At 46.1% G+C, this 18950-nt stretch overlaps 1 protein-coding gene across 2 annotated transcripts in view; it reads left to right on the top strand.

The window, feature by feature from the left end:
* psd2 (pleckstrin and Sec7 domain containing 2) overlaps positions 1-16019 on the top strand; it is a 29615-nt gene extending 13596 nt beyond the window's left edge. Inside the window, exons 4-15 of one of the 2 annotated variants that reach the window (XM_037460491.2) lie at positions 6959-7156; positions 7445-7525; positions 8665-8825; positions 9106-9164; positions 10438-10527; positions 10672-10715; positions 10837-11027; positions 11170-11240; positions 11650-11807; positions 12136-12280; positions 12587-12730; positions 13537-16019. In XM_037460491.2, coding sequence (XP_037316388.2) covers positions 6959-7156; positions 7445-7525; positions 8665-8825; positions 9106-9164; positions 10438-10527; positions 10672-10715; positions 10837-11027; positions 11170-11240; positions 11650-11807; positions 12136-12280; positions 12587-12730; positions 13537-13767 — 1573 coding nt within the window. In that variant the 3' untranslated portion in view covers positions 13768-16019. Of the gene's footprint in view, positions 1-6958; positions 7157-7444; positions 7526-8664; positions 8826-9105; positions 9167-10436; positions 10528-10671; positions 10716-10836; positions 11028-11169; positions 11241-11649; positions 12057-12135; positions 12281-12586; positions 12731-13536 lie in introns of those variants that run through there. The other variant, XM_062560744.1, reaches the window with a different exon arrangement.
* The last annotated feature ends 2931 nt before the right edge of the window (positions 16020-18950 follow it).

The following is an 18950-nucleotide window of genomic DNA, read 5'->3' as shown; positions in this document are numbered from 1 at the left end:
CTTAAAAATATCGGTGTCCTTCTTTCGTTTTGCCATTTTCTCTTTGAATCTGTGGCTGATTTTAAGTTGTCCCCCTGTTTGTTGTGGGATGAAGCCGTTCAGTGGTTCAACAAAAAGAGCTCAACACCTGAGCTCAGTTAGTCTCACCAAGCTGAGAGAAGTCCTTGTTGTTCTTTGTCTGCTGCTGAGAAGTCTGAAATGTCCTCTTGAGGATAGAGCCTGGAAGAATTTCACATCAGGGAGTGTATCAAATAAATACTCATAGTTTACATCATCTTTTTTTTGTTGCCATAGTGACGTGATATGCTGTGGCAAAGTGCAGTCCAATTTGTGTTTACACCATTTCAGACTCTAACACTTAACCATTTATCAGGTGACCTCAGTAAATCCCTGAGGGTTGGGGGGACATTGGTATGGGGTCTTTCTGTTTCTTAGGGTCTTGTTGATAGGAGTGTTTGTTTTTTAATTGCCTTTATTGCTATAAACAATTTTGGAAATAAGTTTTCTTGACAATGGTTAACTTATTGCAGTCTTGTAAATGACACAAAGAGACTTACTAATCCTAATACTGACCTAAAACATTTTAAAATAACTGCAGTTGTCCTTATGTAATTGTTATTTAAATGGTTCATCTTTATAACCTTACTATAAAATATATCATATCGTCTGTTGATCTTCATCTTAACATCAATCCTGGTTGATGATATCCCAATTACACACATTTTCATCCACACGTCTACTTTCCGACCCTTTACCCGGGGTCGGGTAGCATGCTAACCCAGGTCATCCACGTGTGTGTTCCCCCGATGCAATAACTATTCAGTGGTTTCCCTGAAACATCATCCAACAGAAGGCATTCCGATCAGAAGCCTGAACCAGAGAGCAGAGCTCCCTCAGGAGCTCCCAACAGAGATCCTATGGTAACCTGAAATATTGGCTCATGATATTAGACTCTACCCCCCTGAGACTTGGAGGTACACACTCTCATCCCAACAGCTTCCCACTCCGCAGCAAACCTGCACGGCGCGTGCCTGAGCCGGTCTGATGAGGCCAAAAGGAACACATTGTCTGCAAAGGAGCCATTCTGAGGACCCCAAAATGCATTGATATTTTACCCATGAAAATTCCAAACTGATTTGTGACAAGGGAAAGCCCAGTTGAAACCCATTGCCCGTTGAAAACATGCTCGACGCAGTCAAAAGCCTTTTTCTACAAAACACACATAGCCCTGTTTTCTGTTTTGAGTTATTTGGTGCTTAAGACGCCAGATGGAGCACATACTGCCTGAGTTGCTCTTTGAGATTGGCTCACTGATGGTGGAGCGCAAGATAACGACCAATTTTTATAGGCCAAATATGTTAGACCCAGTGGCGGCTGGTAAATTTTATTGTAGGGAAGGGCTAAATAAAGATTTTTTTTTCCACATACAAACGAAGCATTCTGGTGCATTCTGACAAAATAATAAACACAAAATAGAACATTTTCTTACAAAGGCAAATGGGGCCAAGGAAAAAGTTTTAACTTAATTTATTTGCCTTGTAGAATTAAGCCCACCCCTTCGCTCTCTTTGCTCAGTTACGTATGACGCAAGCGCGTAAGTGCGAGCCCCAAATCCTCATTGAAAATGCATTGAAGGCTCGATTTTAGAAAAAAAAAGTTTTAACATGAGAGTCAACGGGAGAATGCTTGGGCAATTTTCCACGTCAATGAATTGGCCCCCGAGAGGCGGGACTCGCGCGACCATTTCAAACGTGACCTGAATCTGACGAATCTGATTGGACAATGACAGATAATATGTCTAGAACACTGAAAACTACTTTTGCTGTGATAGAATTTGTTGAAACCCCCACCCCCCCCCCCTCCCCCTCTTTATTCCAGTTGGTGGGGCGGTGCCCAAATCGCCCCTATACACCGTCCGCCCCTGGTTAGAGCGCTAACTAGCAATCTGTGGGCAATCACTCCAAATACTTAACCGGTTTCTTCCATGCGCTGGCTGCCATTAGAACCTCACATCTGGGCTACAACGGGTCAATAAACCAGGTGTGGTTTACTCATGAGTCCTAGTCGTTGGCTGCGTGGACAACTGCTGTGTCATTAGTATTCATCGGGGTGCGCTCGGACCAAGTGCTGAGTGCACTTCAGCATCCTCGGGGTCGTCAAGCAAAGGTACACTTTGTTGTCTGTGCCTAATAATGCGCAGACCCCGGTTGAAATGAATCTTGTGGAGGGCTGTGCAGTCTGTACAGAACTAGCTTCCTCCAGGGTTTCATCTCCATTCGCATCTTCCATCTCATCCCCAACATCTTTCACCTTCGACCCCACAGCTGCCTCTGTGTCCTCGGATTTTTCTGCTGTTCTTCTTTCCACCAGATGAGAAAGAGGAAGGAGGGATTCAGACGGAGAGAGGCTAGCATGCAGGGATGTGTCAGTGTGTCTTATGAAAACCTGTGTGCGTTAGGAGATCATCGGGTGTGTCTGCGTACCCTGGTATCACTCTACATTATTTGCAGGGGATTAAAAGGTTTGCACAGGGTTCCAATCAGTGACCTTGATAAAGTAAAGTTATGGCTCTTTAACTAAAGACATCAGTGTTTCAGCTCAACACCTAGTCTGCCATCCTCATGTTACATCCCCAAGTATTTTATTTTGGGCCAGATCAGTGGTGAGCCGAGTTCACCACTCTGTTCCACAGCACGTGGCATCTCTGAGCCATATTGAAGCAATCCACTCGAGGAATGTACCGAAATAACCACACACAGCGAAGGCCCCACACAAGCGAGTCCACACAGGGGACAGTATCGAACCGGTCTGCTCAGAGGAAGCCCCCCCCCCCCCCCCCCCCACACACACACACACATAGAAGGCCATTGTCCCGTCACCACTAGGAACGGTGTTAACTCATCAGGAAAAGACGCTCCGCTCGTTGGCTCCGCCCCCAACATCCTCTCCTCCGCGGAGCCTCCAGACGAGCCAACTAACTTTCAGGGGGGAGAAGCCCCAAACACACACATTCCTCGTGTGTTGACACTATGGTTGAAGCAACGCTACGGTCGACTGCGTCGCCCCGAGTGAGCTGTAATTATCTGTGAGCAGACTTCCGCTTTTTGAAGAAATCTGATCAGGAGTCGAATAGCAGTCGCGGGCCGATGCGGATCTCACGGAGCAGCGGGCGATGAGGCGGTCGGACCTCCGCGCGCCGTTAAACGCTGATTTGCACATTTCCGAGGGACGATGTGGAAGGAGGAGTACGATGTTCACTTCGACTTTCTGCTGCAACTGCTGTAAGTTTGATGTTTCTGGAGATGATAGAGCGGATTCAAGTTGTAAAGTCCGAATGGGTGGGAACGTTTACATTATGCTGCGTGGCAAAATGTGTCTCCTCGGTCTTTCTGTAGGGAGTTTTCTATGATACTAACATTGGCATAAAAAGGATTAAAACGTTTTTAATTATTATTTTTTAATCTCAAATAGTTCCTTCAGGGGCTTTAAGTGCCTTCTAATGAATGTGGAGGATTTAAACATTTTTGGGGAGTTTAGCATAAATTAACATTTGATATTCACCAGGAATTATCATTTTAAATAGCATGCAAGAGATATGGGGCTTCTGATGTTGCTATGGATACATGGGGATGTTGAGGATGAGGTGGGAACCCTTAAATGAATAAAACAGCATGACAAATGTAAGCGGCAGGAATGAATAATCAATTGCAAAAATCAGTTCTGCTCTAACTGAATTATTAAATAAATATCTGCAGCCACTGTCCACTTGAAGGATGCCTATTTTGCTTCAAACTGTTATATGAAGGTCTGATTTCTACTTTAAAAAAGTCAATGACAGCAACTTGTTACTCCGCATGCCCTCAGTTGATAAACCCAAAGTGTGAATAGCAGTGTGAAAAACAAAATTGTCCAGTGCTGTAGCAGGATTGATGTCACATTGTCTCATTGTTTTGAGGTGTCTTTGTTGCATTCACGAGTCCAATACTGCAACAACATGTTTTGCTGAAATCAACAACCCCTTAGCAGATGACATGACTATTACACATGCAACAACACACACAATATGTGCGTGCGTTCCCTGAACGTTAGCCGTCCATCAGAGTGATGTGAAAATGAAAGAAAAGTCTGTGGACTTTCATAATCCAGTTTTTCCCCATAATAGATGATATCATTATGGGTGATGGCGTTAACAAAAAAATGTTCCCGCCTTCTCCCCCGCAAACACACACACACACGCGTGCGTACACCTCCAGGCACACCTCTGGGTGTGGGTTTGGGGCGGTGTAGATCAGCATGTGAGTCACTGGCGTGCAGCGTCATGCTCTCTTCCTCCGACACAGTCATCCTGTGCGGCGTTCACACAGGATGAATATGCGGCCTGGGGAAACCGATTTGGGCCTTTTAGGTGGTTTACTGTGTGCCACTTGGCCCTCGATGACGCTAAGTATTCCGCCGCAAAAAGGTCTGCACTAGATATGCGACACTTGAGGTAGTGTCTGTGTGTGTGTGTGTGTGTGTGCCAGACCTCAGTGAATCGGGGGAGCCCGTCATCATTTTGGCCCCGTGACTGAAATGAGCTTTGAATGATTTATGAGGTCCCTCTGAGTCGAGTGAATTAATACGGCCAGACAAGCCAAAGCAATTTCATTGCAAGCACCGGGCTGGATATTGTTTTGACAGCTCACTCCAGACTCATTCTTATGTTTTGTCCCTATTTGTGAGTGTGTGTGTGTACATCTTTTATCTTCATTCTTTTTCTGCTCGTCCATCTCCAAAATGGCCGGGGGGGAGACGGGGGGGGGGGGGGGGGGGGGTCCTGGGACTTTCCCAGGCTAGGTGGGGTACGTAGACCTCTGGGAAGATTCTGCCCAGATGTCCTCTGAATCCCTCCTGAGGGACCCGTACAGGAAGCCTTGTAATCACATGGCCGAACCACCTCGACCGGCTCCTTCTACAGCAGCTTTTACTCCGTCTGGGTACACAAACTCCCCACCCTGTCCCTAAGGGGGGGCCCAGGCACCCTTCAAATGAAGCCGCTCCCATCCGACTGTATCTGCAATCTCGCTGTCATGCATGCGATGCTCCGCCGAGATCCGGTGGGCGAGTTTGCCTGACCCGCCTCCTCGTGGTGGAGGGCTAGTGTGACCCTGGTAGCTGGTGTCACCCGGGGCCGTGGCTCCTTGTAGTGTCTCCCGAGGCAAAGTGGTCTACGGTCAGAGGCCAGATGAAGAGTGATACTACGGGCCTAATGAATCAGTCGATACAGTGTGACCTTGCTTGGGGTGTAGTCAGCCTTTGAGCGCGCAAGGGCAGCGGACTGGTTGTTGTTTGTGTTTATGTGTCCCCTCGTTCGCACACAACACAAGCTCGTGGTAGAAAGCCGTAGGATAGTCCGCAATCCCTTTACGAGCACAGGACATTCGGCTTCCGCAGTAACCGCGGCAACCAGCAAATCCCTTACGACATCAGCGCGTAATGTATTGAATTTGTGAGGATAATGCAATTGGGTTGATCTGATTATGCAAAAAAACATCTGAATCATCTGCATGAAATCGCTGACGGGGCCACGCACACCCAGACAGGAAATGAGGAGATGCCATTTATGGAGATGAGTGTTTCCAGTCTCTTATTTCTAGAATTAAAACCAAAAAAATATGCAACTTCTTTTGCACATTTGATTTGATCAAAGTATAGAGTGAGATTTATGTTTGCTCCTTTTTAACTTTGATGAAATTGGATGTTGTGCTGTTACGCGTGGAGGTCTGTTGTGTTGTTTTAACTTGTGATTGAAACCGAAGCGTGGGCAGGTTGCGCTTAAAGAACTATAAAAAATGACACAATTAGCTCCTCACTGATGGACTGTGGAGTTGAGCACAGTACACAGCGCAGGCCACTGATTGACAGCACGGTGCGAACACTTGTGCAGAGGGGGAGTCCCTGATCAGTGCATCAAGCCGAGTCCCCGAGCAACACGCTGCTTCCTGGTCGGCAGTGGCGGCCGTCATGTGATGCCGGCTGTTAGCTGGGTCCGCTGTTATTGCCTCTAACAACATAATTCATAATTCGTCATTTTGGCTCAAGCGCGGTGTTTTAACATTTCGGTGAACTTCAATTTGAGACGATACCGTTCTATGGCGTCAAAGTGGATCCCAGAATGCAGCAGCTCGACTGGTCTTTAACCTTCCCATGCTGTTAATCGATCGGGTCCAGTCTACATCCAGGACATGGTCAAACCCTACATCCCAACTGAATTGTACTTATAATGGCTCTTATCTATAGCAATTTGTAAATCTGCTTATTTATTTATTCACTTTCGAGTTTGTATCCCTATGGTTGAAATGCACTTATTGTAAGTCGCTTTGGATAAAAGCGTCAGCTAAATGACATCTGATGTAATCCCGTCATTTTGGCTTCCAATAGGGAATATGGTTTTTAAGAATATGCCGTTACTTGACAATGAAAGCTACCTATTTGGGTCTTGACTGTTTGAGAGCTTAAAATACTCCTGCAGGTGAAGATGAACTTCATCGTGTACTCATCCAGTCTCCATTAGCAATCTAAAAGTGCTGCATTCATTTAGCATTTGAATATATATATATATATATATATTTTCCTGGCCTTGTAAAAAGAAGAGTAGAGTAGTATATTTGTATATTATAGCACCTTAATTGGTGGAGCGCCTTTAGAAGGGATTGGGACAGGTGAAAGCTCCATTGGCCTTCTGATCAACCTTCGGATTCACTGCATTAAAGCAGGACATTAAGTGACACACGTCCTTTAAACCTCATTTGACTTTTGCTCCATATGCGCATATGTTTGCGTAATTGATATTTTCATTTCCTCCGTCTGATTTTAAGCAAAGTGGCGTTGCAACAGCGGTCATGTGCTCCATTCATTAACCTGGGCACCTGCTTGTGTGTGTGTGTGTGTGTGTGTGTGTGTATGCTCTCTCCAACAGCGATGCCAACCTCACAGACGTGCTGTCTGACTCCGAGGAGTGTGATTTGGGCAGTCTGGAGCGCCTGGAGCGCGGCAGCACCGACACGCTGGCCAATGGCTGCCGAGCCGACTGCGAGGCCGCCAAGAGGCTGGCCAAGCGCCTCTATCACCTCGAGGGCTTCAAGCGCTGCGATGTGGCCAGACACCTGGGCAAGAAGTGAGCCGGCAAACACGCGACTGACACCCACTCACACACACACACACACACACACAGTAGCACATGTGCGCACAAGATGACTGATAAATCAACCGACAAGACAAGAGACAATGCTTACTGGGTTGCATATGTCCAGAGGGTGGACGAGACACAGATGTGACAAAGGATGTGACAAGTAACTCCTATGCAAACACATCTTCTCAAGCTTACTTCATTTTTCATGCGACATTACCAGGAGAGCAGCCCCCCCACCCCCCCACGTTGACTCTCCTCCTGTCTCCCCCGCAGCAACGAGTTCAGCCAGCTGGTGGCGTCGGAGTACCTGAGCTTCTTCAATTTCTCCGGCCTGTCGCTGGACCGAGCCCTAAGGTAACACATGACGCAGGGGGGCGCACGCGGTAGCCCGCCCCCGTCGCAGGGCGTTAGCTTTGTGCTGCTCGAGCTGTCGCGTGTTCGGGCGCATCGGGCCACAGCGGCTGACAGCGGTGGAGTTCATCGGCGCTTTGTACCTGACACGTTGTTGCCTCAAACTGCTGCTTTCAGCCCACCAAGCGGAGAGGGCCTCTAATATGTGCACTTCTGACTGGGCCAGATTAGCAATGTAAAAGTCTTGTATTCATTCCCCTTTTTGAAACTCGGATTTGTTATGATTTTCCTCATCGGGGGTCTCATTTATAACTTTATAACATTTAAGTACAAAACGCCACCTCCCTTCGTAAATGATGTCGTCTATTGAATCAAATAACAATGTGAAGGAAACTCTGATAACTCTTATGTAATGTGAGAGGCATAATTACTGCTTTATGGTGCCTCACATTTCATTTCACTCCATACCAGTTAGTTTTCACTTCTATATCACAGACAGCCAAACCAGCAGTGTTATTGGTGCTTTTAACTATCAGTACATTTTAATTGTTAAAGATGTGAACCAACTTTTCATATTTAATTAGTGCCGTTGTGCTCTCCTCAGGTGTTGGTGGTGTTTCGATATCACCAGCTACAGTCTTAGTTTTGTGTCTGCAGTGAACACAACGTTATTATTTGTTGTTTATTCCATAAGGACAGATTCAGCCTCACTGTAACCAGACCAACTGTGAACATCCAATGTGTTCACTGGAGCGGAGGAGTTACCGCGGTGACGTCACCTCACCTCCTCCGTCACCTCACCTGGCAGATCTTTACCTTTCATAAATTTCATAAATTAGACCCATGTCTTCACACTAAAGTCAGCTCATTATAGAAGAGAAGGGAAATATTGTGGAAGTTTCTTCAATGTAAATGGTTTAATGAAGATTAGTTTTCTCCATTTGTTTTTAACTGAATCGTAATACTATCTCTCAATACTTTCTCATTTCAAAATAGGAGCAATTTTGTCTTCAAAAGCAGCTGTTCCAGTTCTTCTCAAATGAAAATCTTTGATTCGGTCTCCTACGCTGCCAGAAGTGATGAAATCCCGCTGCGGTTCCATCTGACCTCCTTTTGACCCCGTGGTGTTTTGTGTGCGACAGGAGCTTCTTGAAGGCCTTCCCCCTAATGGGAGAGACCCAGGAGCGAGAGAGGATCCTCGTGCATTTCTCCCGACGCTTCTGCCACTGCAACCCGCGGACACTTAACACCGAGGGCCAGAGCCGCGAGGAGGACGCCGGGGACCATGACGATGACCACGACGGTACGGGGTGGGGGTGGGGGCGAAATGGGGCATCAATATAACAGGCTGTACAAAACCTGGCTGCACTGAATTGATTTGGTTCTGCGGATGGATCCCAGTTACACAAATAGTCGTTAAATGCCACATGTTCACACTCCGCAGTGACAATACTGATGACAGAGTGTTTGTGCAGCTGTGCAGATGTGTGTGTCTGTGTGTGTGTGTGATTTCCTGTCTGCACACTCTGGTAAAAGGCGCTGGCCTTTAGCTGACCTCGACCTTGTGTGTCATCCCGTTGCAGATGGAGCCCACACATTAACCTGCGCCCTCATGCTGCTCAACACCGATCTGCACGGACATGTATGTACTCCAGTTCTCCGTCCTACTTCAGGGCGGCCGCTCCTCTAGTCTGTCTGAGCATTAAGACGGTTCTGCGTCAGCGTTGGCGCGTCTCCACTCGCATCATCGCCCCCGTCTCCCGTTGGCTCCGCTCCCTCATCTCGCCGCTCTCTTTCCGCGGCCTACATTCTGACCCGTTTCTGCCAGTCTTCTCTCCTCGCGCGGCCCTCGTCCGTTCCTTTTGTAAACTGGAGCACGGCACGACCCCGTGCCTGGCCGACCCGCCACCCGTCCTGCTCGACTCCAGTCGCTGCTAGTGGTGCTTTCAGTGAATGTCCCTCTCCTTGAGTGAAGTGACTGAAACATATTTCCTTTTCCTCCCCTTCTATCCCCTGCTAACCACATGCGGCCCCTTGGTCTCTGTTCGCCCCCTCAGGTGGTGAGTATGTTTATCGTACTAACGCCGTGCAACCGGACTCAAATTATGATTTCAATATTGGGCTCATAATAAAAGACGCACAAATAGTGGTGTGTTCATTTTAAATTGGAGTTGCTCAGACATCACATGTGGTTAAACCAAAGCAAAATGGTCACTAGCTGTCTTTAGACATCATGAATGCAATGAGAAATGCCATCGATCTGCACCATCAAAAATCACAATATGGTAAATACAGCTGAGTGCATTTTAGAACATAAGATTGCATGTATTGTATTTGCATAAAAATATAAGTTGTTAGTGAACTGAGCAGCAATCGGTTGGGTTGTGGCTCTACACCTTGTCACATATTAGCTGGAAATTTGTGAATAAATGGAGCGTAGGAAACATTCTGTGACGCACGTTACATCTATTATCACAGAGTGTTCTGGGTATTTTTTTTGAACATTTCCTAGGAAAAGGGAGCCTGGTTGTCTTGTCCGCCACGTGGCCTCCTCAAAGGAAAATGTGAATAATAAGCCGAGGATTGTTTTGTAACAGCAGTGAGTGAGTGCAGCTTTAGTTACAGGCTTCATCCAGGCAGGAAGGGTTAGTGATGCACAAACACCTCCCCGTCTTTCATTCTCTAGTGATGCTTTGTGATTAGAGATTAAATCATGAGGAAATGCACGGTAATGCTCCATAAGCTGTGGTAGAGGTGGAACCTTCTCGTCACTAGAAGAACCCGCAGCATAACACTGCCACCCTGTGTTTGGTTACACAAATAACACTCCGGGCCGAGCTGCAGGTTGACAAATCGAACCTCCACAAAAATGGAAATGACATGACCCTTGTGTCTGTTTGTTTACCTCTCCTCAGAACATCGGGAAGAAGATGTCTTGCCAACAGTTCATCAGTAATCTGGATGGACTTAACAACGGCAAAGACTACCCTAAAGAGTTATTAAAGGTACAGGTGGCTTGAAAGTACACACACAACACCCGGCACCTTCATCTCTATGTTTGCCACAGAGCTGAAGCATGTTTTCACATTTCTGAACCTGTAAGTTGAAGAAAATGTTTTTTTTTCTGCTTTATTGCTTCGTCTACACAGGTCTTGTATAACTCCATCAAGAATGAGAAGTTGGAGTGGGCAGTGTGAGTACACATTTTGTGTTCATCAAAAGGAAAAGTATTTGGGGTATGCAAGTTTTGTAGAAGTAAGCACACTTGACTGTGTGCTGCTCGGGTTTATCTGAATGGGCATTTGTGTGTGCAGTGAGGAGGAAGAGCTGAGGAAGAGTCTGTCAGAGCTGGTGGAGGAGCAGTGCGAGGGCGGGAGTAAGCGCGTTGCCAGGGTAACGGACGGCAGTAACCCCTTCATCGCCATTCCCGTTCTCTTGAACGCCGTCACCTACAAACATGGAGTGCTGACCCGCAAGAGCCACGCTGACATGGACGGCAAACGCAGTGAGGGATTGTCCAAACACACACACACACACACGTACACACATACGCACACACTTGACCTCAATGGAAGACATCCTAACACATTTCCGTCAAACAACATGGCAGAAAAGTTTTTTAATTTCTTCCCTTTTGCCTCTTCAAGCCCCGAGGGGTCGGCGCGGTTGGAAGAAGTTCTATGCGGTACTGAAGGGGATGATCTTGTATCTCCAGAAGGTACCGCATCTCGTCCTCTGCCCAGTTACCATAGAAACACACATTCACCACTGCTGTCTTTGCTGTGGCGGATGCTGCTTGCTGCTCGGCTCTGTGTGTGTGTGTGTGTGTGCTTGTGTTTGTGTGTGTAACGGAGATGGAGTAAGATGGATAGAGCATTAAGAGAGGAAATGAGGCATGGCTGCTCTACTGTGTGTTTGTCTCCCCCTGCTGGTAGGACTATGTACTAAATACAAATAAGCTTATGAAATGTTCAGCTTCAACCTCAAACACTATACCTCAGGAGGAAGTTGATTTTATAAATTCAGGCTAAAGAATGACTGAAAATTGATAACATTTACGTGGTCAAAAAAATAAGCCCGACAATTTTTGTTTTGCTGGCATTTCTTCCTTCCCGTTACTCACCCAGGATGAGTACAAGCCCGACGCTGACATTTCAGAGGTGGACCTGAAGAACGCGGTGCGGATCAACCACGCTTTAGCCACTCGGGCCACCGACTACAGCAAGAGAGCCAACGTGCTGAAGCTGAAAACCTCCGACTGGAGAGTCTTTCTGCTGCACGCCTCGTGAGTCGACTTCTTTACACGACACAAAACAAAACAGGAATGCAATGGCATTTTCCATTTCACGCCCTTTATGTTTGGACCATCTCCTAAACACATTAGCTGCTGCAGGAAAACGGAAGGATGGTGCTGATGATGATGACGACGATGATGAACTGTTTGAAGCTGTCTGTGTGTATTTGTCTCATTTCATGTCATTCTGCGCGGCCTGCTGTGTAGATGCGGTGAGCTCAGAGACATCAATCGAGCGGTTCTCACTCTCTGCGCTCACCTGCTCTCTCAGCCTTTCCGCAACCTCTTACTCTCTCCTCCTCTCCCTCTCACACTCCAGTAGTGAGGAGGAGATGATGTCTTGGATCTTCCGGATAAACCTGGTGGCGGCGCTGTTCTCCGCTCCGGCCTTCCCCGCCGCCATCGGCTCCATGAAGAAATTCTGCCGACCCATCCTGCCGTCTTCATCCACCAGACTGAAACAGGTACACACGCTCGGGCAGAGAACGGCACGCATTAAGAAGAAGAGCAGTCCTCACTCTCCATAGGCTTATTTTATTCCACCTGACACATGAAACATTATTGACAAATACCACAGTAAATATGTGGTTATGCTTGATTTTCTGCATCAAGCAGAATAACGGTTTATCAGGCCTGCAAGCACAGTCCTTCCTGCATTGAAAGTCTCTACACAGTGTCGGGCATTTTAACATATTCTATTTGTGTCCGCCTGCATCTGATTGGCTGTGTTGGGGGTCTTCTGGTTTTTGTCTGGGCTGTGATTGGTGCAGGAGGAGCAGCTGCTGAGTCACGAGAACAAGCTGAAGCAGATGAGCCTTGAGCTAGAGGAGCACCGGAAAAGCTCGCCCTCAGCCGACCCCAAAAGCCGCGAGTGGGAGGAGTACCGGCTGAAAGAGCACTACCTCACGTACGAGGTACAGACTTAGGACGGCTTCGGCTTATCTCTTTGTTTATTTTGTCTATTTCGTGGGGGTTTTCAAGTTACGCAGGACAGATGGCCAGTGGCTTTTTTATACATATATACTGTATATATATATATATATATATATATTAATCTAATATTTAACGTACCTTGGTTATAATTTTGCATTTTTTTGTAATAACAGCCCAGAAGACAGTAAGCAGAACTCCAAAAATTGAAGGAGTCTGGGCTTATATTTTCAACTGTCTGTACTTATGTTGAAGGGATGGTTTGGCTATTGGGGCGTGGGTTTGTATGAGGTAACAGGGTAGTCAGCGTAGATGCAGTGTGAAACTATATTTAGAATATTTTCCATCAGAAAACTGAACTGAGAGTAAAATTCATCCTGTTTTGGTCTGATGTCTTTGAATGGAGGATGGATGCGTTTCGCTCTCATTTCAGTTCCCCTCAGAAAATTGCTTTCTGATGGCAACGTAAAGCAGTGAAAATACTCTAAATCTAATTTCGCTGCTACCCCTGAACGCAGCACACTGCTTTGCTCCTCTGATGGTGTTCCTGTCTGTCTCACCAAGATCTACTGAAGGCAAAACACTGACAGTGGATGAGTACCCCATGCGACCCCGAAACCGACCCTTTAAAAACCTCAACCAAGCTCAATAATACTGAACCTCTGTCAAATACAGAATATATTATCATGCTAGCATGAATAAAGCTGGTCGAGTGAGGTGAGCTTAAGGGCAATTACTCTCTTGTTTCATCATCTTTTAATCTCCCTTTCCTCCCCCTCTCTCTGAGCAGAAGGCTCGCTATGAGACGTACATCAGCCTCCTGCAGGCCAAAGTCCGCGCGGAAACCGATGACCTCGAGAAGATCGAGGCCAGCGTGATGGGGGGCCTCATCATGGAGGGGGGCCTGGCCGGCCGCGAGTGCCGCATCCGCAAGACGCAGTCCTCGCCGTCCATCAGTCAGGCTCCGGGGGGGCTGAACGGGAGGGCCGCCGGATGCACCGCCCCGGCACCGAGGAGCTGAGGGCACCAACTTCCCTCCAAGCCAAACTAGCTTTTTCTGTTAAAGTATTTTGTGTTTTGGGCCCCTGCGTTCCTCCTGTTGTACTTACAGCAAGAAACAGGGGAAATGTCTCTCTCCTTCCCAGAATGCACCTTCCTGTCTTTGAGCAATAGGTGAAGAGGACCAAGAGCCCGTGCTTGATACCCAACAAGTGACCCTGCCTAATCCCGGTCCTTTGAACTTTCACCATTGCACATTAAGAACGATCCCAACTGTGATCGCTATTTATAACATCATCAGTATTATGTTAAAATGAGACAAAGCGATGTAGTTGTCTTTAGATTAAATGAGTTCTTAGTTACGAGCAGAGCTTTGAGTGATTCATAATGTATTTGTTTAGCGGGCCAGACGGAGAACCAAGAGGGGGGAGGGGTCATGGCTCTGTCTTCTCTGTCCCGTCCTCGTCCTGCAGAAGGAGATGGTACTACCGTAGCATTCGGGCCTTTGTCTTTTTCTCCCTCATCACATGTTTGCGTTACACACAGCCACTCCACAGGCGTGTGTATGGACCTACGTTGTGGTGTGTGACAATACAACATGTCTGTCCCAGGGTTTACGAAAAACCACCTGAAAAGAACTTCTCAGAGGGATCGATGGATCCCCGCCATGTATAGATTATTTATTTATTTATTTAATCCTCCACACTTTTATTTCCACTGAGCACTCTGGCTCTTTTTTTTTTTCTGTCTGAGAGTCGGTGCGGCGGCGTACATTTGTCAGCGCGGAGGAGCTGGCCGGCGACGGCGTTTTTTAACTGCGCACCGAGCTGCTCCGCCAGAGGAACTGGAGGTTGAGTGCCTTACTCAGGGGCACCTTGACTCTAGCTGTTGAGGGAATTACAGAGTCAGTCAGAGAGATCACAAGTCCGTGTCTGTGATTTTTAATCCGCCGCTACCCTAAATACTGACAGGCGTCCGGCCGCCCCGTCCGTCCTTCTAGCGAGTCCGAACCGAACAGAGGAGGAAGACGGTTTGTGACTGAATGACACAGTGGACGTGTTCATGAGATGTGATTGGGTGTGAGGCGTCCGAAGGCGCAGGTCAAGGTCAGAGCAGGGAAGCGGGGGTGGGAGACGTACGCATTTAATGCTTGCTGTTTTTCAGTTGCTGCAGTTGAGTTGTCGACGCTTTGGGCAACAGGAAGGTCATGAGAGGTCATGGTTTTTCCATGAAGTCTGAGAACCAATCAGAGGCATTGTGCTGAGTGAGACAACATAATAAGGGGCGGGGCACTTCAAAGCATCTTCATGTGTGTTAAGACAAAACAAAGAACCTTTTCCTTTTAACACAGAAAATCTCCGTCAGTTCAGGGTTTAGAACAAGTGGACTTTGACATAGTGCATGCTTGGGCCCGTCGTGGACGTTTGCTTTCATTTGGGGAAAGAAGGCCTTTGTCAGACAGAGTCGAGCTGATTGGAGAGTGTAGCCGCAGGACTTAAGAAGGAGAGACTGATTTGGTTTTCTCTGCCAGCAAAAAAAACAGGCAACCCACTCATCCAGGAGCACACGTGGGAGGGAGGACCTGCGAAACGTTTGGAAGCGTGGGTGGAGTGGCGGTACCGTTTTGTGAGCACCTTAATTGATCCTAAACCCACACACACACACACACACACACCATATCTCTTTCTTGGTAATTTGCTTATATGACACAACTGTAGATCAGTGAGCTTAGCGACCCCGCACGCCAACAGAACCAGAGCTGTGGACATGGACAGCATCTTTGGCTCTGGACACGCCTCTGTTGTATCAAATAAATAGTGGCAAACGGGTTCTCAGATCCCGTTTGGGGACTTGGCTGGAGACCTGGAACCACAGCTGGACTCCTGCATCCCTGTACAGACCAAAATGCCAAAAGTGGAGCTGTGTTTTCAGAGAGGAAGTACTGTTTTATAACGCTGTGTTGTCATGACGAAGAACTGCTTTCTTACAGATAGACTTATAGTCACTTTGGCTGTTGTGCTAACCATTGGTTCCCAATGTTTTAGGGTAGGCCTGTGCTGTTCAATAGGATCGTGGCAACAAAAAAGTAAATAGTTGATTGTTATGTTTTATTTAAAAAATGACAGCTTTGGCACCTTGATGTCAGCATTGGATCTGTCTTTTTGTTTGTTTTGTTTGTATATCGGAACTGTTTTTTGACAGGATGCTTATACTATGTAAAGAACATATCTACTGAATATTTAGTCTGTGCTTCATAAAGTAAGCTTTTATACAGATGTTTGTGCGTGTGATTTATTTTTTATTGTTTCCTGTGACTAACAAAAAGCTGGTTAGAAAACTTGACATGATGTGTATTTTAATTATATACATTATACAATAACGCCAGCACATTTTGTTCAGCACTACACAACATTTGTTAATGCACTCCCTGGTGTGTTTAGCCTGCAGTGCAGAGTTACATTTGAAAGGTGGCACAGTACTCAAATTCAAAACCTATTAACCTGAGACACATGTGTTCACCCTAAGTAGGGAATGGCCTCTGGTATCGGTCATCCTTGAAGAATTATTCTACTTAATTATTCTAATAAATCATTATTGCCATGATTTACGCCATAAAGCATTAACTTCAAGTAAAAGAAGCGTTTTGACAGTCGGTGATTTTTAAAAACTGTTGTAGAATAAAACCTATGGAAGCCAATACAGGCCAAAGGTTTTGATCAATTAAAAAACAAATGTCAACGTGGAAGTTTAAGTGTCTCGCACATTTAAAAATACGATATACAATACATGTATTAAAAATAAAAATAAGTGGACAAAATGTATTTTGGGGTTGAATATAGTTTTGACTCAGTCCTTTCATTTTTTTAATAAAATACTTTTTTCTTCATTTTTATTTATTTTTTTCGGTTGCAGATTTTCATTTTCCGATCGTTTCTTCCACCAGCGTCTCTCTGAGTGAACGGAGCGCGAGGTGAATTGTTTTTAGGTGTTTTCTATCTGTTATTTCGTTTATTTTCGGACGTGTGAACGTGTGGTGTCTTGTGTGTTTTGTTTCTTCCGTGGGGGGGGGGGGTCGGTTGGTGGGTCACGGTAGCGCGAAGTCCGCTGCACGCGGTGGTCATCTTCGTGGACAGCGTGGAGAAGGCGCGCGAGGTGGTGGTGCTTGGAGAACTGGTGAAGCACGGGAAGGTAGTGTCCGGAGTGGGCTTTAAGGTCCCACACCTGAAGAGGAAGGAGGGGCAGCAGGGGAGGCTCTCAGGCAATAATACTTATTTTCTGGCAGACCAGCTAAAATAACTAAGATATATATCTTTCTTTCTCTATCTCAGCTCTGCTGCATAGTACACCTGTTCAATGCTGGGCTAGCTGGTTCCTTACTTGAACCCCAAGGCGTCATTGCCGTCATTTTATATCACTGAACAACATAAAGAAGAAACTCTATATAAAGTTAACTTCATCCTTAAGAAAACCACAGGTGTTACCATGTGATGCTGCTAATAAAAGGCCTCTATAATGTTTAGCCATTGTCACTGAATGAGTGTAAGCTTATTAGTGTAAGATAGTTACCATGAAACGTGATGCTAATTGATCAATCAGTAACACCATGATTCTCCCACTATGACATACCTTCCATACTTTCCCTTGGATACCAAAACATTGTAAGCTAGTTCACCAACATTATTGTGTGTTAAATAAATACTGTTGATGATGTGGACTCATCAACATGTTTGTGTGGCCGGCGCTGTCTTTAAAAGTTTAAGGCACCTTTAACTTTAAAAGGTTAAAACAGAACACAAACTCTGAGCCAATAAATACGGCCAAACTGTACTCAAATCTAATATACCGTTATCCAGCTACCCTGAGACTGTAATTGCATCAGTTAGATGTGAACCAGATCACTGCAAAAAGCCCAGACACCTCAGCAGAGAAGGACTGGCCCATTCAAATGAAAGAGACCACTATGATATCCTCTGGTTATGTGTCGGACAAGTCACTGCTTGAAGCTTTTCTGATTATCAATTAGTGTTTAATGTATAAATTATCCAATTATGTTATGGTGACTATATGAATGCTTTGTTCCATTTTTCACCATTCCTCACATTGCCGGTTGCCACTAACTCTCCAAGTGGCCCCAACTTCAGCCAAGCACCGATGGCGCGGCTACAGGCCTCGAGTTTGCTCAGTTATCCCCTCATTATCCTTAAAACTGCCAGCGTGAAGCGGGACTTAAATAGAGTCATTCGAGAAGATAAACATCATGCAGTCTTGTGTAATGATGGCTATGTAGCCCATGTAGCCCATGTAGCTTAGTCTTGTGTAATGATGGCTATGTAGCCCATGTAGCCCATGTAGCGTAGTCTTGTGTAATGATGGCTATGTAGCCCATGTAGCCCATGTAGCGTAGTCTTGTGTAATGATGGCTATGTAGCCCATGTAGCCCATGTAGCTTAGTCTTGTGTAATGATGGCTATGTAGCCCATGTAGCCCATGTAGCTTAGTCTTGTGTAATGATGGCTATGTAGCCCATGTAGCCCATGTAGCTTAGTCTTGTGTAATGATGGCTATGTAGCCCATGTGGCCCATGTAGCCCATGTAGCTTAGGGCTAGTAGCTGTGAGTCACACTGCACATCCACATCTAGGCTAAACCTGGGTCAAGTGGGGCCAAGTTAGCCCAGATAAACTGGGCCACTGACTGAAACTGACTCTGTTTGTATTGCTTTTGGGGACGTCCTTCAGCCTAAAATAAAATCCTCAGCTGGCTGAGAAATATGTCATTCGTGAAGACTTAATTTAGAGTGAAACAAAAATGTATTACATGCCACACAATAGAGTGAAATATGAAGGGAGTTTGGTTAATCCTGTCAGCAGCAGGCCCTCTTCCCCGCTGTGGCAACAATCTGCTGCTCTTACCTCAAATATCCACGTGGAAGTCGAAAGCAGACGTCTGGAGCGCCGTTCAAAATCTCTGAACCCATCCACTGCTCCTTCATTGTGTTTGTGTAGTTGTGTTCATAGAAAAGCTTTCCAAGGACGGCTGAACTGCATACAACTCCTCAAAAGATTTCAATGATTTCAGTAATTAGAATCCCATGCATGTGATGTATACTATATGTATCTAAATAGTGAAATAGTGATTATTAGCATGCGGATAGGAATAATTAAAATTTGACAATATTTGCTCAACGGATGATGGAAATTTCAAA

This window comes from Pungitius pungitius, chromosome 2 (assembly GCF_949316345.1).
Source record: "Pungitius pungitius chromosome 2, fPunPun2.1, whole genome shotgun sequence".
Classification (NCBI taxonomy): domain Eukaryota; kingdom Metazoa; phylum Chordata; class Actinopteri; order Perciformes; family Gasterosteidae; genus Pungitius; species Pungitius pungitius.
The sequence above is the reverse complement of the archived record's forward strand: the minus strand, read 5'-3'. Positions and strand labels throughout refer to the sequence as shown.